This window comes from Lipophrys pholis, assembly GCF_963383615.2.
Source record: "Lipophrys pholis genome assembly, contig: SCAFFOLD_272, whole genome shotgun sequence".
In the NCBI taxonomy this organism is placed as follows: domain Eukaryota; kingdom Metazoa; phylum Chordata; class Actinopteri; order Blenniiformes; family Blenniidae; genus Lipophrys; species Lipophrys pholis.
Window position 1 is genome coordinate 3,757 of NW_028292006.1, and position 22,744 is coordinate 26,500.

Below are 22,744 nucleotides of genomic sequence, written 5' to 3' on the forward strand. Positions count from 1 at the left end.
TCACATCTCCACTGATCAGCTGCAGTTGACATGAACGCAGTGGAAATGGTTGCTCTTTATCGTCGCTCTGGGACTGGGGGACATCGTGGAGCTCATCAGTGAGCATTAATGCATGCATGCATGGAAGGTTTGGTGCATTAGTTAATGCTTATGAATATTAATAAGAGCAACCACATAAGTGTAATGGATGAGGCTTTCTTTAGCCTGGTGTTGTGAACAGACCGGTCCGACTTCCTCTGGAACAATTTAGCGGACAGAATTCAGGTGGTGGTGATAAATAATGGAGCAAACGACCTGTTCTGACATCACGTCTCGTTAATAAGTAATGAGCGTCAGACGATCACCTGACCACAGGGATTAAGGTGGAAATAACACAAGACACCGCCTAGTGGCCGCGACGCACTGCGACTTTCAGACGAAAGATAACAAATGTGAGGGAATCCAGTCGACGTCTTCGGCCTTCGCTCTGAGTCGCTGATCCGACGTCGGTTCAAGGAACTAAAGAGAACCTGCCATCAAATTCAGGTGTCAACAATTTGCCGGCTGTTGCCGCCATATTGTATTTCAACCGTATTCAGAACATTTCAACCTTGTTCTCAATGTTATTTTAACTTTGTATTCCAACCTTTCTCTCGACATGATATTGAGATGTTATTCTTGTCATTTCCACTTTATTCTCAGCATTACATTTTGATTTTGTATTTTAACTTTTTTCTTAACATGATATTTCGACTTCATTCTCGACATTTCTACAGTTTTTGAAGTGGATGATCTTAAACATTTCTTTCTTCACCTTTATCATGTTCTCTCTAACTTGTTTTTAGCAGTATAAAGTAGTGCTGGGCGGATTAATACCAAATCTTGGACTATCGTACGCCACCAGTATCAAGTGCGCGCCTGTCGGGGTTTTTATACGCCTCCTCGCCGCGGCCACGCCCCCTTGGAGCTCCGGTGCGATCACACGGCGGGCTGTGATTGGCTGCGGCTCGCTGTCAGTCACAACCCCTGACGCTCTGCTTCCTGCGCGAGCGGCGGGACCCGCGCTGTGTGCGGACGGTCTCCGGTATGGACACAACTTTCGTGCGGAGCTCTTCTCCCCGCTCGTCGCCGTCGTTCCCCGGACATGGATACCTGCTGGGGATAAACAGCAGCTGAGTCCCTCCTCGGTCTGGTTTCTTCTTATTTTCTCTTCTAGCGGTTGTTGGAGGAAGGACAGCGGGAGGAAAATGCCGGTCGCCACTCTGCTCCCGTTCACCGCCACCCCGAATCGGAAGTCGGCCGGTCCGACGTCGTTCCGCCTGACGGAGAAGTTCATCCTGCTGCTGGTGTTCAGCGCCTTCATCACGCTGTGCTTCGGGGCGATCTTCTTCCTGCCGGACTCCTCCAAGCTGCTCAGCGGAGTTTTCTTCCACTCCGCCGCGGTGGAGACCAACACCCGCACCGGTCCCGACAGCGGAGACTCGGGCTCCGCGAGCAGCGAGGACCGGGTCCTGGCCAAGATCCGGAAGGACCACGAGCAGGCGCTGCTGGAGGCCAAGGACACCCTCCAGCAGCGGCCGGACGAGATCCAGCGGGACATCCTGGCCGACAAGGAGAAAGTTGCGAAGGAGAGTCTGGCTCACGGTGCCAACGACGTGGATCATTTACCGTCCATGGAGTACCACCGGCCGCCGGGGGCCACGGGACATGAGCCCCTGGAGCCCCAGACCAAGGAGCGGAGGGCCACTGTCAAAGCGGTAAGGACCTCCGGCCAGACTCCGCCTCGAACCTCTGCCATTTAACGAAACCGAGTCTTTCCTTCCGTTGACTTGTCGTGTCGGAACAGGCTGCAGCGTGTCACGAAATGTCTTCATCCTCTCTTTTAATCGGCTTCATTCCAACACCAAATGAACCCTTCAACTAGATGTAAAATAAACTTCCACCTAAATACTGAACGCTGTCCTCTCGGTCCTTCCCGAAGAGAAGTGTCGCGTTTCAAGTATGCAAGTTTATTTAGATTTTTTTTTTTACCTCACCAAATGAGACATTAGTGGACTATTTGCAGCCGGAATACAATTGATATATAGTATTGTTGATTTGTCTGTATTAGAAATGCATCGGAATCCATTCACGCCCATTTAAGGGTTTTAAGTCTTAATTCGTCTGTTTTTTAAACGGAGTCTGGCATCACGTTATGTCCCAGTTGCAGCGGGAGTGAATATCAGCATGCAGGCTGGAGCCACTGCCCCCCTCCGGGCTGGTATTACCTGTCTGTCAGCTTCTGCCCCGTCAGGGTGATATACTGAACAGGATTAGTTACCATATGGTGGGGGATGAAAAGAAAAGAAAAAACACCTTTTAGGCTTCAGCAGATGTCCCAGATTCTCTGTTGGGAAAATCCCATCTTCAGGTCAGGAATTACGATCACTTAATATCGTAATTACAACTAGTTGTCCTAAATGTTCTTTTTAGCCCCATTTCTATCCCTTCTACCGTGTGATTTCAAGCTGGAGCCTGCAGCAGAGTGAAACCACCAACAGGTAGAATGTCTATTATTGTTCTGTCACTGCAGAGTGTGTGAGGAGGGGTGGAGGTGCTTTCAGGTGGTTGTGATGGTGCACCCCCACCCAGCTGGAGGCAGCGTCTGGCTCCCTACAGTGAACATCCTCTTCAGCCAGAAGCCTGTTGTTTCTGCTGAGTCGTGGCTCAGAGAGCGGCTGGCATTTAGATCCTCAGGCGGGAGGCGGGATTTCCATGTACCTGTTTGGAGTGGTTAACCGCTGCTCGCCGTTTAGACTTTCTGTGAAGAATCCATTGATTTAGCATTTTGCTTCCAGGAGAGTTTAACGTTCACACAGCAGTGTTTTCAAAATGATCTTAGTTTACATGACAACAGGAACACTGACAACAATGCAGCCGTTGGTGCTGTTAGTTTTAGTACTGAAAACACACACATACACACACACACACACACACACACACACACACACACACACACACACACACACACACACACACACACACACACACACACACACACACACACACACACACACACACACACACACACACAGCAGAGAACAACCTGCTCTAAACATTAACAACGGGAGAACACAGACATTCTAGTGGACGGACCACCAAGCTGGATTGTTATTACCGTGACTGTCAAAATAAAAGTACCAAGCTGGATTGTTATTACCGTGACTGTCAAAATAAAAGTACCAAGTTGGATTGTTATTACCGTGACTGTCAAAATAAAAGTACCAAGTTGGATTGTTATTACCGTGACTGTCAAAATAAAAGTACCAAGTTGGATTGTTATTACAGTGACTGTCAAAATAAAAGTACCAAGTTGGATTGTTATTACAGTGACTTTCAAAATAAAAGTACCAAGTTGGATTGTTATTACAGTGACTATCAAAATAAAACTCACAAGTTGGATTGTTATTACAGTGACTATCAAAATAAAAGTACCAAGTCCAGGAGACTATAGACTGGGAGTCATGACACCACGGAGGAAACTTTGTTCTGATTGGCTCTACTGAGCATGTGCAGAAGAACTATTTGCATAGAGTTGGAATGATTTCAAAAAGTTGTGTTTTCCCATTTCAATGGAAATGTGGCGTTTCAAAATGTTTCCCTCAGTCCCAGTGAGATGTGAGATGTTTTCATAAAGTTCCACCTTGGGAGCTGTTTCTAAGAAGTTGTGTTTTCAGTGGCTCTGAGCGGCGGCGTCATGTAAACTGAAACGCTATGAAACGTTTGCCGGTGCTTCCTGGGTTCTGCTCATTGAACAACGGAGCTCAGAAAGGTCGGGGCTGATTTCCCAGGATGTCGGAGGTTTAATAGGCTGTCTGGAAATGACTTGTTCTGTCTTTATGAGCCATTCTACCATGAGAATGTGATTAAATATCAGAATTGGTGAAGACTAATGAAATATAAAGGTGTCACAGGTCTGCTAGACCTGATAAATTCACAGTAATGGTGTTTTCAGGATCAGGATGTGCTGCTTCATGTGACGGCGTCCCAGTCATCCATTGTAAACATCCTGTAAAGGTTTGGCAGCGTGCCAGCCAGTGACATTCCTGATTGGAGGAAAGACTTTGCTCTTATTCTAGTCCTCCAGGTGGGCACTTGGGCTAAAGGCTGTTTAGTTTAGGACACAGCTTCCCAACGGTGCAGCCCAACGCTTGTTTGGAGGTGACATTAGGTGGCGCTGTTGTGTCAGACTGACAGTAAATGTAACGTCTCTGTGTGACGATCAGGACATAATGAGGCTGGAGGACATGCTAACCCCTCAAGGATACTCCACTTGTCCTCTCTCTAGTGTGAACAACACAGAAATCGGTCGCTTGGAACTTTCTGTGTAGTTTTTGATCTTCAATTAAAAAAACTACACGTGATTCTTCGTTAAGCTAATCTTTATTAGTCTTTAGCATGTAGCATGGCGCGGCGCTACTGGATCCACTGACCAGTGAAGCTAATGAGCGACATCCAGCTAATGTCTCCGGTGTTGAGGTTGCTGGTGATGAGGTTGCTGGTGTTGAGGTTGCTGGTGATGAGGTTGCTGGTGTTGAGGTTGCTGGTGATGAGGTTGCTGGTGTTGAGGTTGCTGGTGTTGAGGTTGCTGGTGTTGAAGTTGCTGGTGTTGAGGTTGCTGGTGTTGAGGTTGCTGGTGTTGAAGTTGCTGGTGATGAAGTTGCTGGTGTTGAGGTTGCTGGTGTTGAGGTTGCTGGTGATGAAGTTGCTGGTGTTGAGGTTGCTGGTGTTGAGGTTGCTGGTGTTGAGGTTGCTGGTGTTGAGGTTGCTGGTGATGAAGTTGCTGGTGTTGAGCAAACTATCTTCCGCCTCTTGTGTCAGAAGAGAATTTAGTCTCACTCTTCTCATTCTCATTATTGAAGAATCTCCAAAGCGCTAACATTGCTAATACCATACTCTCTTGTGAACGATGACGTTGTGTAATATTCGCCGGGTTGTACTGGGAAGCACGAGTACTCCCTGCAGTATCAGACCTGATACTGGTATCAGTATGGGTGCATCATTAAGTAGAATTCTTCAGTCACAATTATCTCTGTGGTAGAAAGAAAGAGACTTAGTGGTGGCGTTACCAAACATCCACCTTCTGCTGGAATCTCACCAACACCCCCAACAGTGAAGAGATCCTGAGAGCAACCCAATGTCTGTGAGATCAAGCAACCCAATGTCTGTGAGATCAAGCAACCCAATGTCTTTGAGATCAAGCAACCGTTGGCGTCACAGTGACGGTTGTCTTTGGAGAACCGAACCCTTCTGGGCCCGTCTGCAGCTGGTCCAAGTGATCCTGCAGCGTTGCAGTGACGCTGCAGTATTCTGTGACAGGAAAACAAATGCAAACTCTCCAAGAACCGCAGGCCTAATGAGGCGTCTAATAAACACATGGTGATCCTGGGAGAGGAGCTCCGGACGATCAGGAGACCACAAAGCACAATAGCTTGTTTCTAATCTCTCCGTGATGCAGCCAGAGCCGTTCAGCTTCGGGGACAGAATTAGTCAAAAATAGGAGATAATAACTGACAGGTCTCTTCGGAAGAGTGAGACACTCCAACAGGAAGTACAGATAACGCTGGAGTGCTTGTGACAAACTTGTGGATCTCATTGGCGGGAATAAATAAACGCAGCGGCTTTGTATTGTGAACAGCTTGTGTCGTGAAAGTGGGGCTCCATCTCCACGACTCCGGTGTTCTGATCCACAAAGATCCTTTCACAGTGATTCCCTCCTGCAGAGACTGATGGAGGCGGAGCCTGTTACTGCTCATGAGCATCTTCCCCCCTGGTAAATACTTCTTCTGCTCCTGCTCCAGTAAACCAACATGGCCGCCCTGTAGTGGTTTGACTGGCGGTCAGATTCTAGTTTCGTGGTCCAGATCAGATCAGATAAGATAAGATATAAGATATCCCTTTATTTATCTCACATGTGGAGAAATGTGCAGTGGTACAGCAGGATAGTACAGAGAAAGAAGTACACGTAGCAGGAACTAAAAAAGCAGATAAAAATACAATATAATAAAAATATGCACACGGTGCCTATAAGTGTGGACATGTACAGAATATGGGGTGGATGTATTTTACATAGTAAATACGTTCTTATAGATTATTATAGTTATAGCACTACTTCTTGCCCAGTTGCAGTGGAGTGATATTGTCCGGTGGTGGTGTGCAGTGGTCTCCTGGGAGCAGGCTTGGTTGAAGAGTCTGACTGCAGCAGGGAGGAAGGACCGGCGGAGTCTCTCCTTCAGACACCGCGGGTGGAGAAGCCTGTCACTGACGGAGCTGCCCAGTGATGTGACGGTACCATGTAGGGGGTGGGAGACGGTCTCCATCAGGGATGAAAGCTTCTTCAACATCCTCCTGTCTCCCACCACCTCCACAGGGTCCAGGGGGGGCAGCCCAGGACAGAGCTGGCCTTCCTCACCAGTTGGTTCAGTTGGTTCCTGTCTGCAGCCGGAGAGCTGCTGCTGCTCCAGCAGACCACTCTATAGAAGATGGCTGATGCCACCACTGAGTCATAAAAGGTCCTCAGGAGCGCCCCCTGCAGTCCAAAGGACCTGAGTCTTTGCAGTAGATGGATTCTGCTCTGGCCCTTCTTGTAGAGAGCTTGTGTGGTTTATTGTTCAGGTGAACACCCAGGTACTTAGAAGAGTCCACTATCTCAATGTCCTTTCCCTGAATGTTCACCGGTGGGGGGGGGGGGGGGGGGTCTCCGCCTGCGGAAGTCCACCACCAGCTCTTTGGTTTTACCCGCATTGATCAGGAGGTGGTTCTGCTGGCACCAGTCCACAAAGTCCAGGTTGAGTTCTCTGTACTCCGCCTCGTCGTCGTTGGTGATGAGGCCGACGATGGTGGAGTCGTCAGAGAACTTCTGCAGGTGACAGGTGGATGTGTTGTGGGAGGAGTCTGCAGTGTAGAGGGTGAAGAGGAAGGGAGCCAGGACCGTGCCCTGTGGAGCCCCCGTACTGCAGATGACCAGGTCAGACACACAGTCCCGTGTCCTCACAAACTGTGGCCGGTTGGTCAGGTAGTCCAGGAGCCAGGATGTGAGGTGCGGGTCGACTCCAGTGTGCTGCAGCTTGTCCTCCAGAAGCGTGGGCTGGATGGTGTTGAAAGCTCTGGAGGAATCCTAGAACATGTTCCTCACAGTGCTCCCAGCCCTCTCCAGGTGAGAGAGAGATCTCTCCATGAGGTAGAGGACGGCGTCCTCCACCCCAATGCCTGGCTGGTAGGCCAACTGCAGCTGGTCCATCGATGAGCTCACCAGGGGGTCCAGATCAGTAGTTCAACAGTTGAGACTCTCCCTGATATCATCTAACCCTAACCCTCATCAGTCACTAGAACGTTGCTTCTCTCTGTTTTCTTCACCTTTATATCGTTTTGTTCTGTGCACACGTCTGTGTGGTTTTATTACTAAAACAAGCCACAGCGCCCTCCTGTGGCCTGGCAGACTAACTACATGTTGTCAGTGTGTCTGCTGCTGCCGTGGAAACGACATTTTATGGACGTCCTGCCTGGAGGTCTGCAGACACGGAGCCTTTTTCAATGAATGAATGCATTTTCATTCCGAACATGTTCAAAGAGAAGAAAGAAAATAAACTAGTAACAAAGAAAAACATCAAATAGTAAAGGAGGAATTAAAAAGTAACTCTAGGCAGAGGAACCGTCCAGCTGGATGACTGGAGACTCGCCGGGCCGCTCAGCAGAATGACCTTGAGGAAGAACCATGCTCTAAACTCCAGCGGTGACCCTGAAATGCTTGATACAGACAAGTGTAAACTGGGCTGGTCAGGTGATTGGATCACCTGAAACGCATGCTGACGCCAGTCTGAAGGAGCCTGGAACTGCTCACTACACATGTACAGATCTTTTATTTTGTCCAGAAGTCGATCTCAAGGTCGACCAAACACGCCGCTGTGATCCGTTATGGCTCGATTTAACGGGAGACTGTTGTTTAGAATATGGGAGGATAAAGCCCTGGCTCAAGGGTTGACTGCCCGGCCTCACCCCGGCTCTCCAGGGATCTGCCCTCTTGTGACGGGCGGTGGACAGCCAACAGGAGCCGCTCTGGAGAGGATCAACGGCTTGTTGAGAGGGACCGCCACAATCCCTCAATCAGCTGGATGTGTTTGTCTGCTCCCAATGAAAGGGCCTCTAGAGGGGCTGGGCAGCCACTCTGTGGGGGTGGTGATGAAGACCTGGCAGATACAGTGAGGGAAACACAGAAGGCTGCTCCTCATCGGCTTCCAGACGTTCCAGATTCTAACTAAGCTTAATATCACTGATGTTTCAATGTCGGTGGACCGGCTCCTTGAGCAGAGGGACACACTCTGCATGTCTCATCATTCTGTCCAGACTAAGGCTCTTTAGCTCCCTTTACTCACCAATAGTTCACTTTTGTAGTGTTTTTGGTCTTCATTTAAATGACACAAGCTTTCGAAAATCGCTCCTGCGGTGGAACTTTTTGAAAATGCTCTGAATTCGTGGAAACTTGGGAAAAGGCTTTCCTGAAACGCTGCTGCTGGTCCTGGTCACCACGGTCTGAGGAGCTGGTTGTGCACATGCTCAGTAGAGCCAATCAGAACAATGAGGTGTCATGACTCCCAGTTTATCTTCTGCTGCATCGCTCACCTGGAGGGTTCCCTTCTGGTAATTCATGCCTTGCCTTGGGGCTCCAGGTAGCCAGCCAGCACCCTGTGAGTAGCCCTCAGGCCGTGTTCTAGAACTAGTGGACAGTACAAGCGCTTCGTCTAAAAATCGCTCCATTATTAAGAAACACACAGCAGGTAGACTTTCGGTCCACTTCTCTAGAAGCAGCTCCGACTTTCAACAGACTTGGAGACTTTGTTTAACCTCATTCGTACTGAAATGGAAGAGCAGCTCCGTTCAAAAGCGACTCCCTCAAGAGTTGCTGGATAATTTGGTTTTCATCTGGACTTGGAAGGTTTGTTCAAACCAGAAGTCTGGAACCTTTAGGACCTAAAGAGTTTGAGATTTTCCTCCAAATCAAATTTGTCTTCAGCTGCAGAATCTAGAGCAGTCATTCTCAAAGTGTGGTACGCGTACCACTAGTGGTACTCGGGGCTCCCTCTAGTGGTACGCCAAAGGATCACGGAAATAAATATAAATGCATTGACATCAACAGTTCTTCACGGTAGCAGGAAGACTTGATGGCAAGAGGTGGAGGTTTTTAACCCTTACTAGGCTACTGTATACTACTGTATAGTGTTGGTCAGTATGGTGGGACTTGGAGAGCCAAGTATTTTCTGGGTGGTACTTGGTGTAAAAGGTTTGAGAACAACTGCTCTAGATTGAAGTGAAATAAAAAAATGCATTCATGACATTATTCAATTACAATTTAGAAATACTTTACCTTTTCTTTTTGTGTCTCATTTTAGTCATTTGTCTTATTCTATTGGATTGTTGCTGCTTTAGTGATTTTCTACATCTTGACTATTTTAGCTCTTTGTAGCTGCTGTGCTATACGGTTTTAGCTCTGTTTGTGATTTTGATGCTTTTTTAACAGTTTTTAGTCTTTAAATCATTTTAGCTGTTTTTCTTTTAGTAGTTAAGCAGTCTTATCTATATTTAGTCATTCTCGCTGTATTTAGTCTGGAGTGTGCCAAATTTCTTACTTTTTAAATCGTCCGCAACAAAAAACTTGAATTAATGTAAAAACTGGATTGATCGCCCAGGCCTGCCCTAACACACAAAACAGGAAATGTTAGAGCTCAAATAAAAGCAGCGTCTGGCTCCAGTACAGTCGGACTCCTGCTATTTGTTTTGTCGAGGGTTCTCTTTGTGATGCAAAGCCGATAGAATCCTCTGGGCACCACATCGGCCTCGTTGTTGGTTCGACCCATGCAACCTTCAGACGCATCGTCTTTGTGGAGATCTGCTCTTTCCAGGTTTGCGACGCTGCCGTGTCTCACTTGATTGTTCCGATGGAAATGTTGAGGATCGGTTTCATCTTTCACCAGTTGATGCTTTTCACTATGTTCCACTCAGCGTCAGGATAATGTGTATCGCTGCTCCCTGCTGGTGCTTCTCCTCCAGGAGGAAAGATGGCCTCCTCAGCCTGCTCTGGGTGGAAATGGCCGTCGGACCAGCACTGGAAGCAGTGATTGGCTTGAGCTCCGTGTGTCTGGAGGCGGCGTGGATTTATTCACATTTCACGGCTGTAGGATTGTTAAAAAATGTACAGGAGGGCGTCTCTGCTCATATTCAATGTACTGTCAGCTTCAGGTACCAAGCAGTTCTTCAATGTGGGCCGACAGTCCGGAGGTGCTCAGCTCTCCTGCTTCCTGTCGGACTGAGTGACGACAAGTCATTGACTTCCTGTAGTTTGGAGTTCTCTGGAGAGCCTGAAGAGTGTTGATGGTGGACTGGTGTGTGGCTCCAGTCTCCAGTGACTTTGGCTCCTAATTCCTGTTTGTACATCATTTTCTTCACTTCTTTATTCGTTCTCATCACTTTCTGCTTTACTGATTCTAATTGTCCGTAACGATTGACTTTGTTTGAAAAGAAGCCATCATGAGGCGGGGCTAGTATTCATCAACACTTCTGTAGATGACGTCCATGTTTATGTGCTTCAAGTAACAGTGCTCTTTCTCTTGCCCCTTCTTTACACCATTGTTACTTATTGACCCTCAGCTGTTCGTCAGCAGTGGGGTACTTTCTCTGCTGTCAGTTATTTTGGGTCCCTGCTAATGTCAAACATTTAGAAGAAAACATTGATTTCTTCTACAAATTTCTCTGCAGTAGCGACGAAACACAACTCTGACAAACCGCTGATGTTTCCAGTTAAAGGAAGTTTTGTAGACGTTTCTTTGTTTTTTACACCAGAAAGTATCACGGAAGTAAAACTTTACTCCAGTAATTGTTTGGTTGTTGTGAAAATGTTTTCATCAGGTATACTCTGCACACAACGAAGAAACCTGTAAAGGTTCTGATGTGATCATAATCAGGTATCAGCGGTCCGGCCTGACAAGAGGAACGGAACTGAAATGTGTTCAGACCTAAACAGACGGCAGAAATGCTGCTTTTACGTGAAAGGTGTTGACGGGGTCTCAGACAGACGGCAGTGTGAAAAGGTGAACCCCCCATACTGGTGCTGGGATCCCCCCTTCAGCCACCCCCGACTTCCTGGACTCGTCCTCCATCATAGGTTTTAGTTTTGGCAGCAGTTTGTCGTATAACAGCACACTTTGGTTTTCCGTTTATTAGCCGCCCACATTCCTCTGAGAACCTGCTCTCCGACTCATCGTGTGTGTGTGTGTGTGTGTGTGTGTGTGTGTGTGTGTGTGTGTGTGTGTGTGTGTGTGTGTGTGTGTGTGTGTGTGTGTGTGTGTGTGTGTGTGTGTGTGTGTGTGTGTGTGTGTGTGTGTGTGTGTGTGTGTGTGTGTGTGTGTGTGTGTGTGTGTGTGTGTGTGTGTGTGTGTGTGTGTGTGTGTGTGTGATGGAGCTCTCCGCCATTTGAGTATGTAAATAAAATGCAAATGAGCATTTGGCTCGCCATAAGGACGGCCTGTTTGCTGCATGTCGTCTCTTTTTGGCTCCGAATCTTAAAGGACGATCATCCTGTCAGGCTGTCACCCCTTTGAAGTACACACACACACACACACACACACACACACACACACACACACCCTGTGAGTGTGTGGAGGAAGCATGAACCCTCCAGTTCTCTCCTTCTGTCTCCCAGTTTTCACGACACTTCAAGAGAAAACATGTTCGCTGATCCAGAAGGTTTCATGTTTACACTGCAACGCTTCAGAAGACGACGTCTGGAGCTCGGGGGCCTGATGGGGGTCGAGGGGCTTCTCAGTCCCACACACACACACACACACACACACACACACACACACACACACACACACACACACACACACAGGGGGAAAACATGCAAACTCACCAGCCAGGATTTGAACCGGGACCTTTTCACTGTGAGGTGAGAGTCTAACCACTGCTCACTCTGCAGCCAAACGATGTCCATTTCCACGGCAACAGCAGAAACACTGAAAACTATGTAGTTTTCATGTTGGTCCACTAGTTGGTGCTATTGGCGTTATTACAGCGACTGTCAAAGTAAAACTACCAAGTCCCAGGAGAAGAACGTTTCCAGAAAGTTCCACTTGGGGAGCCATTTCCAAAGACTTGTGTTTTCAGGGGTTCCTATTCCCATCGTCGTATAACAGATTCCACAATGTGACAAAAGGTTTGCACCAACTTCCACGAGAAATCTTTGCTGTGTAAACGGGGCGTTATCCTCCTCTTCCTCACTCCATCTTTACATTCCACCCTCCACCCTCCACCCCACCCCACTAAAATAAAATACTGCTGCTCTCTTTCTCCAGCTAACTTGGCAGACTGAGTCCCATTTCTGTATCGACCACTTCAACTAATTGCCTCTGGTTCCTCGCTCCGACTTCTTTTCTTAGTGAGTGTGTGTGTGTGTGTGTGTGTGTGTGTGTGTGTGTGTGTGTGTGTGTGTGTGTGTGTGTGTGTGTGTGTGTGTGTGTGTGTGTGTGTGTGTGTGTGTGTGTGTGTGTGTGTGTGTGTGTGTGTGTGTGTGTGTGTGTGTGTGTGTGTGTGTGTGTGTGTGTGTGTCAGATAGAGTTACTGCTGGCCCCTCCAGGTGCTCTGTTTAATTGTGTAATGGCCATAATAGCCGTCCGTGGCTCGTTGCCAGCAGGCTGCCTCCTGCATAGAGGTGTGTGTGTGTGTGTGTGTGTCAATACACTAGTGGCTTTGAGGCTAATGCTACTTAGTTAGCTTTCATGGCAGCATCAGTGGGATCTCAGCTCGGGTCTCAGGGTCGTGTTTTTTTGGGTTGTGTCAGGTCATGTTGTGCCGTGCCGTGTCGGGTCATGTTGTGTCGGGTCTTGTTGTGCCATGTTGGGCTGTGCCGTGCCGTGTCATGTTGGGCTGTGCCGTGCCGTGTCATGTTGGGCTGTGCCGTGTCGGGTCTTGTTGTGCCGTGTCGGGTCGGTTTGGGTAATTTCTGGTAGGGTCATGTTGAGCCGTGTCATGCCGTGTCGGTCGGGTCATGTTGGGCCGTACCATGTCGGGTCATGTTGTGTCGGGTTGGGTCATGTTGGGTCGGGTTATGCCGGGTCATGCCGTGTTGTGTTGGGTCATGTTGGGCCGGGCCATGCCATGCCGGGTCAGGTCGTATTGCGTCGCAATTCTAAAGAAATGTTTTCAAAAAAAAAGCCTTTACTGTGAAATGGAAAGTTTTCTTGGTTTGTCGGCGGACGGCAGCGTCTTGCTTTGTGCTTTAGGCCGTCAGCCTGATGGGAAACACTCATTCTAAAGCCGGCATCCTGCATCTATATTATATTACTATATATATACTGCAACTATAAGCTGTAGGGTCCTTCTGTCCAAGGTGCTGGGTTACAGATCGTGGTGAGCTGCTTCACAACCATCCATACGGGTGGTAAACAGGAGGACATGCTCACTTCCTCTTCTGAGTCCATCAGTGTAAAGCGCAGCTGCTGTGCAAGATCACCAGTTAACTGAGAAAATCACAGCGTCACAGCGTCACACTCACTTCCTCTTTCTACAGAAACACGAAGCCGATGCAGCCCAAAACATCAACTGTTCCCCGGAAACAGAAGCTCCAAACCGACTTCCTGCTCCCGTCTCTGCTGTTCTTTGGAAAGTGTAGAACTCCTTATATCCACAGCCAAACATTCACATATTCCTCATTAATTCAGCCCAAATATCCAGAGCACAGAAATGGCTGCACACCAACCTTAGAAACAACAATTTGCCATTTTCACTTGAAAACATTGTGGAAACGAGACCCAGCTGGAGGTCTGGAGGTGGCTTCTTTCATCAGCATTACAAAGTGGAAACGTGGGCGTGCGCCATACATCAACCATGTCCAGCGTTTCTTCCTCCATGAAGACAAATCCTGGCGGGGGGGCCGGGGGCCGGGGCCGGGGGCCGGGGGTCGGAGGCGGGGGCTGCACTGGCTGCCACCAGTAGATCTCAGTCGATGAATATTGCATTAGTGTAATAAAGTCCCAGTGAATATATCGTGGTGCAGCAGGACGGCTCCTCTACATCCATATGTTATTGTGGATGGCTGCAGCTCTGCTCGGGGGGAAAGTCAGCCTGGATTGATCGGCTTCCTGCTGGAGTTGGGAGGATGAGGAAGGTGATGAAGGTTCTCATTGCAGGTCCTTTGTTAGTGGCCTGCTGGCTGTGAGGTCTCTTTACCAGAGAGGCTGGTGAGTGATGAGGACCCCGCAGCCTCAGTGGTGTCCCGCCGCCGGGAGGCGGGTCCCTGCGTCCTACACTACAGAGACGGCGCGAGATTAAGGTTTGGAGCCACGTTCACTGCTGTTGCTACACCTCCTGTCCCACATGCAGTCCTGCTCATGCACAGTCATTGAGCATTGATCTGGAAAAGCTCGAAGCAAACTAAATTACATGGATTGTTACTTTGACTGTCCAGTTTCTTTGCGGGAGGTCAAGGAAGGAGCAGGATCCAGGGCTCTGATTGGATGGCAGGCATGCAGGTGTTGGGGCCTGAGGATTCCATGAACTCCTCCAGAGCTTCAGTGAGCTGTTTCTCCAACTTGCTCCCCCGAAGGAAAACACCACAACAATGGATAGGCCATAAAACAGCAGGGGAGCGAGCCAGACCCCGGAAGTGGCCAATGAGGACGCTTGAATCACCACAGGGGTCCAGGCCCAAGTTGGTGACAGTCACGTTCTATCAAAGCTCTCAGCCATTCTCAACTAGCCATGGAGGGAGAGACATCTTTCTCCCTCATCAGAAGGGTAAAGAGAGCACCAAGCAGGAACAAAGAGACAGAACCAACGCCAGCCCGCTGGACGAGCAGGACCCAGTTTGGACTACATCTTCTGTTTTCCGCTATTTTTCCTGTTTTTGGGAGATTCTGGAGACCAGAGCCAGTGTCGTCTCCTCCCAAGATCATCCTCTCAGTTGCACTCCTGCAGCTGGAGCCAGGCCTCTGATTTCAGGACGCTGAAATTAAGACCTGGTAACAACCAGTTACCACCGCCTCCCAGAACCAACAGCACCACGGACGGAGCTGCAAAGAACTATCAGGGTGAGAGCGTTTGTCTGGGCAGAGAATAGTTAGAATGATGTTCTGTTGAAAATGCAATGTGTTTCCATGTGCCGCTCACAAGGCAGCAGCCTTTCACGTTGTTTGTGTAGGCGCATTCACGCGGACTAAGTCCAGAACGCTGGTTTTCCACCTCAGAACCAGAGGTCCGAGTGAGCTCCAGGCCCACTGGGAACTCTGTGTGGAGGAACCAGGGTTCAGAACCGAGCCTCACAGAATTCTCTGTCTTTCTCTTGTCTTCATCCTCTCTCATCTCTCCCTCTCCACTAACCCGGATCTCCTCGCAGCCCTGCGCCCCCCTTACCTGATCAAGATAAGGTCTCACACACACCACTGCATGTAACACCTACATGTCAGCTGCTGCAAGAGCAGATCTGCCGTGATCACAAGAGCCCTGACTGCCGGTCCAGACCTCCACTTAGGTGCTCAGAACCGGGCCAACGGAACCGCCCATTCGTTACGCCCTCGGTAGACTAACTCGCTCCGAGACCGCCCTCGCGCACGCGCGCTCGACGGACGTCTTGTTTATCTGGCCGCTAAGCAACCGCCGCGTCCCCAGAAAGAGCGAGTCATCACACACACACACACACACACACACACACACACACACACACACACACACACACACACACACACACACACACACACACACACACACACTCTTTGTACATAGTGTTGCTGTTTAATAGATTAGATCTCCGTGTTCGATGTCGTTTGCTATTTGAATGTGTTGATTTATGATATGATTTCCAAATTATTTATGAATTAATACATTTTTATTAATAAACGCCTGTTAGCTGAATTGTACGCTTCTTGGTGATTATTGTGTATTTATTGTGTATTTATTGACAATTCACTGGTTTGTAACAGTCTGTGCTCGGATCTCACACCTTCCATTCTATTTTAGATTGTTATATTTTATGCAGAAATATTAACTAACTTAAATAAACTTTTTACAAACGAGACTGATATTTTGGTATTAGCTATTTCCAGTTTATCTGGTGGTGCCCCGATTTATTATTACTACATAAATAACAAATTTATGCAAATTAATAATTTTTTTATTAAAAATTATTTTTGATAATTTTTCATTTTTTTTGTTTTTTAAAGTAATTATTCAATTACTTTAAAAGTTGTTAATGAGTAAATGACCGTTTACTTCCATTAATAATTTAAATTTTTCATAAATTACTTCCAGTGATTTATTACTTTTAGTAATCTATTACTTACAGTAATTATATGCTAATAACCAACCATAAACCCCAACACAGGGTATTCGGATAATGTCCAATACAACTACTACGGACTAATACTCGGGTTGGATAACAAGCATAAGAGAATTGTGGCAACATCTTGGGTCGTTGCCATGGCGACCAAAGACAACCTGCGATAAAATAGTGACGGTCAGATATTAGAGGTGAGCGGCTGCTGCTGCGACTCACCGACTGGAGCCAAACAGACGGACGCTTTGCGGCTAATGTCGCAAAATGCGTCAAAAAAAAGGTAAATGGGACGTAAAGACATTTTCTGAAGGACGAGACGCCACCCATGCTAAGCTAGTTTCTTTTTAGTGAATGGACGGCGTTCGCTCCTGATGATTTATCCCTGCACAATCCCGTCAACTCACGTCGTCGCATGCTGGGCTTCAGCTTGTTTTCATGGTACAGTCTGCACATGGTACAGTCTGCACATGGTACAGTCTGCATATGGTACAGTCTGCACATGGTACACCCTGCACATGGTACACCCTGCACATGGTACAGTCTGCATATGGTACAGTCTGCACATGGTACACCCTGCACACGGTACAGTCTGCACATGGTACAGTCTGCACATGGTACACCCTGCACACGGTACAGTCTGCACACGGTATAGTCTGCAAATGGTACAGTCTGCACATGGTACAGTCTGCACACGGTACATTCTGCACGTGGTACATTCTGCACGCGGTACAGCCTGCACGTGGTACAGTCTGCACGTGGTACAGTCTGCACGTGGTACAGTCTGCACATGGTACAGTGCGGCTGCCTGTGAACTCTTGTGATTGTTAAAATCGCACCATTTAGCATTAGAAGCAGAATGTTAAGGTCGTACTTCTTTAGTACTGCACAGTGTCCAGCAGATACTTTGGTATCAGTAAGTCATCAAATTAGAGTTTAATAGTGAGGGAAGGTCTATCGGTTACCAACAGAGACCATAAGTCCTCGTTTCCGTGACAAACCAACACGTCGGTTGTGTTTTGGGAGCCTGTTTCCATGACAGCGGGGCTTGGTACCTATGGTGACCTGAGCAGCCGTTTCCAAACGGTTGGTCCTTCAGTACCTCTGAGCGCCGGCTTGTGAACGGAGCCTGAACCTAACAGCTGTTTTGCCTTTTCATGTGAAAACGTCGTGTCAACGGGGCTTCAGTTGGAATGTGAAGGACCGACCACAATCACACGTTTTATGATTCCTTGCTAAAGGATTGATGGATTTCTGGAAAACAATGTACACACTGTACTATCCTAGAGTATAATCTATTTGCAGCTCAAGAGCCAGAATATGACCTCCTGCGAGGGACTCTGTCAGAAGCCCTGTGTACGACCTCTCGCACCAAACAGGAGAAAGTCACCATGAAGTGAAGTGTTAACTCAACACAGTCATGATGTGTGCAACCACACCAGATCTTATGGCAGGATGGAAGAATAAAAGTGCTCCTCATCTTTCTGAAATAACCACGCGAAGCAGCCACTGAACGTTGTGCGTTAAAATGAGCAGAAGCTGGTTTGCATTTGGTTTGTCGGAGTCTCGTCCTCCACCAGAAGCACCAGCAAATGTTCCAGTTGTTCCAGTTCAGGAAGAAACAAATGTTCACTTTGGCATCACCAGGAAAACACGAGTCAGCCTGTAAGAGAAGTAGTATTGGTCTGCTTTCTGCAAAAATATTGACATTTTCATCATGAGTACTTTGCGCCAGAATAAAGACAATCTTAAAAGTTAGAGGTAATTATGACACAACTTTACCACTGGAGGAGGAGGAGGAGGGAGGAGGAGGAGGAGGAAGGAGGGAGGAAGAGGAGGAGGAGGAGGAGGAGGAGGAGGAAGAAGGAGGAGGAGGAAGGAAGGAGGAGGAGGAGGGAGGAGGAAGAGGAAGGAGGAGGAGGGAGGAGGAAGGAGGAAGGAGGAGGAGGGAGGAAGAGGAGGGAGGAGGAGGAGGAAGAGGGAGGAGGAGGAGGAGGAGGGAGGAAGAGGAAGGAGGAGGAAGGAGGAAAGAGGAGGAGGAGGACGAGGAGGAGTAGGAGTCCTGCCAATACACCACTGTCTGTGTTTTCTGTACTAAAACTGCACCAACTAGTGGACCGACATGTGAACTACATTGTTTTCAGTGTTCCTGTGGAAATGGACATTTTCAAACATTGGTGTGTAAACATGAACCTTTTGCTGCTTCGCTGCTGCTTTTTCTTTAGTTGTTGTTGTAAACTGAGGAACATCCACACAATGAAGAACCGATCTTTGTTCTCCCTGACCTTCTCCCAAAGAACCTCCGTCCACACCTCACTATGAACACGGCTCAACACCAGGCTTCAGGGCATGTAGTACACATGCCAGGCCTTTAGGGGCGCTGTGACTCACCAAACACAATGAAAACGCAGAAGAAGACAGACCACATAGACATTTAGAAGTAGACTTCTGCACATAAACACATAAACCACTATATATAACTCTAGTTTTATAGGTCTATGGCCCCGCTCCGCCTGCTTCTAGCTTCTGCAGCTCCACCCGAGCTTCTAGTCCCTGATTGTTCTGGTTATTAGGTGACGTAGTGGACCGTGGTGGGGGGAGGAGGGGGGAGATTACGTCATCTATTGTCCACAGATGATGGTGTTTGCTGAGCATACTCCACCGCATGTTTACTTTTTAGATGTCTTATCAGATTAGTTGTGTTAAACAAAGCTCTGGTGCTCCACCTCTCGGGACTGTGGTGAAGCTCTGGTGCTCCACCTCTCAGGACTGAGGTGAAGCTCTGGTGCTCCACCTCTCAGGACTGAGGTGAAGCTCTGGTGCTCCACCTCTCGGGACTGTGGTGAAACTCTGGTGCTCCACCTCTCGGGACTGGTTTGGTTATCCACCTTAAACTCCCTCCAGACTGCTGGTTGATCCTCTCAGTGGCTTCAGGCTGCTCACCTCAGTTTACGGCAGGTCGCACACGGGGCTCGCTTTACGGCAGGTCGCACACGGGGCTCGCTTTACGGCAGGTCGCACACGGGGCTCGCTTTACGGCAGGTCCCACAGGGGGCTCGCTTTACGGCAGGTCGCACACGGGGCTCGCTTTACGGCAGGTCGCACACGGGGCTCGCTTTACGGCAGGTCGCACACGGGGCTCGCTTTACGGCAGGTCCCACACGGGGCTCGCTTTACGGCAGGTGGCACACGGGGCTCGCTTTACGGCAGGTCCCACACGGGGCTCGCTTTACGGCAGGTCCCACAGGGGGCTCGCTTTACGGCAGGTCCCACACGGGGCTCGCTTTACGGCAGGTCCCACACGGGGCTCGCTTTACGGCAGGTCCCACACGGGGCTCGCTTTACGGCAGGTCCCACACGGGGCTCGCTTTACGGCAGGTCCCACACGGGGCTCGCTTTACGGCAGGTCCCACACGGGGCTCGCTTTACGGCAGGTCGCACACGGGGCTCGCTTTACGGCAGCTGACGGGTGATCGGCTGGATTTGCTGATTCCCGATCAGTCACAAATCACCAATATCGACCCCGATCCGAGATCTACCGATCGGATCGGGAACATCCCTAGTTAATATTTCAATGATTACTATTGAAGAAACTTTAATGAAACTTTGTGGTTTCCAATCCAGTGACACGTCCAGAAAACTCTTCCTGCAGCTGTTGCATTCTGGGAGTTTTTACAGACTCCCCCCGACAGCGTGGCATTGAGGCTAATGCTAATTAGCAGCTCGGGGCTCACGGTCGTGTCGCTCCTCTGAAGACATTTGTTCAAAAATCCATGTTTTCTTTGGAATGTTTGCAGTTTTCCTGCTGGTTTGGCCGGACGGCTGCTCTCATGTTGCTCTATGGAAACAAGAAGAAGAACTCTGACATTTTCTTTGAGTGTTTCATTTAATTCATGTTTCAGGACAATTTCCCTCATGAGATGTACTCTTACTTTAGCCCTTCTCTCTACCGCTGGAAAATCATCTGTCCTATACAGAGTGCCTCCCTCTCCCTGTCTTACAAACAATCCTTCTGTTTAGTTGTTTTCTTTACTTGGTTTCGCCCAAACCTTCAACTAATGTTCAACCCTTTTCATCTGCAGGTTTCTTCCTCTATATCTGCATTGTGTCCCATGGTTTGTTTGAGGAATACACTCTGAACGTACGACCACAAAATCGGTGTTTCTCTGTTTGACATGGTTTAATCCAGCATTTGTTGTGATGTGGCCCCTGAAGAACTGATCTTGTTGTCAGGTGACTCGGCAGCAGGACACTCGGCGCTCCAGGCTTTTCTTCTCACGTGTAATTAGCTTCTGATTTACTAGAGTTGTAGGTAAATACACAATCAGCCAACAGGGCGGCCCTGTGGGAGGACCAGTGTGGAAATACTCAAATAGTAATGACGTGGTGGTACTCTGAAATATTTAGGGACGCAATTTAACTCCAGCCGGGAAGGAAACACACACACACACACGCACACGCACACGCACACGCACACGCACACGCACACGCACACGCACACGCACACACACACACACACACACACACACACACACACACACACACACACACAGAATACTTCCAGTAAGAGCCTGCGCTGTCCTTGTCTTAATGTCTGATGAAGGGCTTCAGCGTCACAGTGAATGAAAAGTTTATTGATCACATGATGTAACACTCCGTCCTATAAAGAAGAGCGCTGCAGTGGAACTTTCCTCCTGCTTCCTGAAGCAGTACTCCCATCAGCCATTACATTATGACTGGAGAGGTATTGGTATCGGTATCGGTATCGGTATCGGTATGACCAGTAAAAGCTGACAGAAATGATTGATGTTATCTTTTGTCTCATTAGTCAAGGGGGAACAACACGGCAAGGCAAATGTAATTATAGAGCAGCATTCACACAGGGCAACGCAGGGATTTACAAAGAAATAAAGGTAATGAAGGAAACACAAAACATGGAAGACCCACCTTCCTGAGGGCTCTCCACCTTCCTGAGGGCTCTCCACCTTCCTGAGGGCTCTCCACCTTCCTGAGGGCTCTCCACCTTCCTGAGGGCTCTCCACCTTCCCGTGGGCTCTCCACCTTCTTGTGGGCTCTCCACCTTCCCGTGGGCTCTCCACCTTCTTGTGGGCTCTCCACCTTCCCGTGGGCTCTCCACCTTCCTGAGGGCTCTCCATCTTCCTGAGGGCTCTCCACCTTCCTGAGGGCTCTCCATCTTCCTGAGGGCTCTCCACCTTCCTGAGGGCTCTCCATCTTCCTGAGGGCTCTCCACCTTCCTGAGGGCTCTCCACCTTCCCGTGGGCTCTCCACCTTCCTGAGGGCTCTCCACCTTCCCGTGGGCTCTCCACCTTCCCGAGGGCTCTCCACCTTCCCGAGGGCTCTCCACCTTCCCGTGGGCTCTCCACCTTCCTGAGGGCTCTCCACCTTCCTGAGGGCTCTCCACCTGCAGGAAGGTTCTTCATGGGTCAATGTGATCTGGGTGACGGTGCGCAGACGGACACCCCCACCACCCGGGGACGGATAAGAGGGAGGAGATGGATGAATGAATGACCCCCCCCACTCCCCCCTCATTCAGGGATTAATGAATGACCCCCCCCCCACTCCTCCGATCACCGGTATTGATCAGCCGGTAATGTTGCTCCGTCGGCCGGCCCGCTCTGTTGACCGTGTAATCAACGCAGAGCGCTGTTTAAACACCCATCCTAAATTGAAAACGGCGGTTCTATGACTCCATCTGGACAGCCAGACCCGACCCGGCACCAGTCTGGATGAGATATAGGAAAGATTAGATGGGAGAATTTCTTTTTATTGACCTAATTTAGCTTATTGATTAGCCCGGGACGGCTACAGGCAATGTCTGAGTACTAGTATTGATTGATTTCTTTATTTATGAGCCGATTTGGAGGTTTCCTCTGAATAGCGACTGGAGCTGTAGACGTTTATCGGTACGAGCACCAGGAGATGCTTGATTCGCTCTGGAGTCTTCATGAGCGATGAGATTCTGACGAGTCTGACATTTTGAAAGTCTTCAGTTAACTGGCAGTGTGGTGCTCTTCCCCTGCTCTGTTTCAGAACTACAAACTGCTTCCTGTAATGACCTCCAGCATCGAGCAGGACTGGGAACGCTTCAGGAACCTTCATCATCTACAACTTTTCTCTGAAGTTCAGGAGAACTTTGAAATGTTTCACGAGACGCGCCAGCGTTTCTGTTTGTGGCTTCTTAAGCTTCAGGCCCCGTTGATGTTTTCAAATGAAGATGGAAGACTTTTGTTTTGGGGGTTCGTTCATACGAAACGGAGCTCTGGGCCACTGGAAACACACATTTTTAAAAACTGCTCCCAAGGTGGACTTTTAAAAAAAAAATTGCTCCGACGCCGTGGAAATGGGGAAAAAAACCTACTTTTTGAAAACACTTGGACACTGTCTCCGTAG

The 22,744-nt window shown here is 48.7% G+C and overlaps 1 protein-coding gene across 1 annotated transcript in view; it reads left to right on the top strand.

Annotated features, from left to right (window-relative positions):
* Positions 1–1,062: 1,062 nt before the first annotated feature.
* Positions 1,063–22,744, top strand: part of LOC308128115 (mannosyl-oligosaccharide 1,2-alpha-mannosidase IA-like) — a gene marked incomplete at its 3' end in the record, with an annotated part of 38,346 nt that continues 16,664 nt past the window's right edge. Inside the window, exon 1 of the mRNA XM_080493763.1 lies at positions 1,063–1,736. Within this exon, the coding sequence (XP_080349889.1) occupies positions 1,227–1,736 (510 nt within the window). The remainder of the gene's footprint in view (positions 1,737–22,744) is intronic.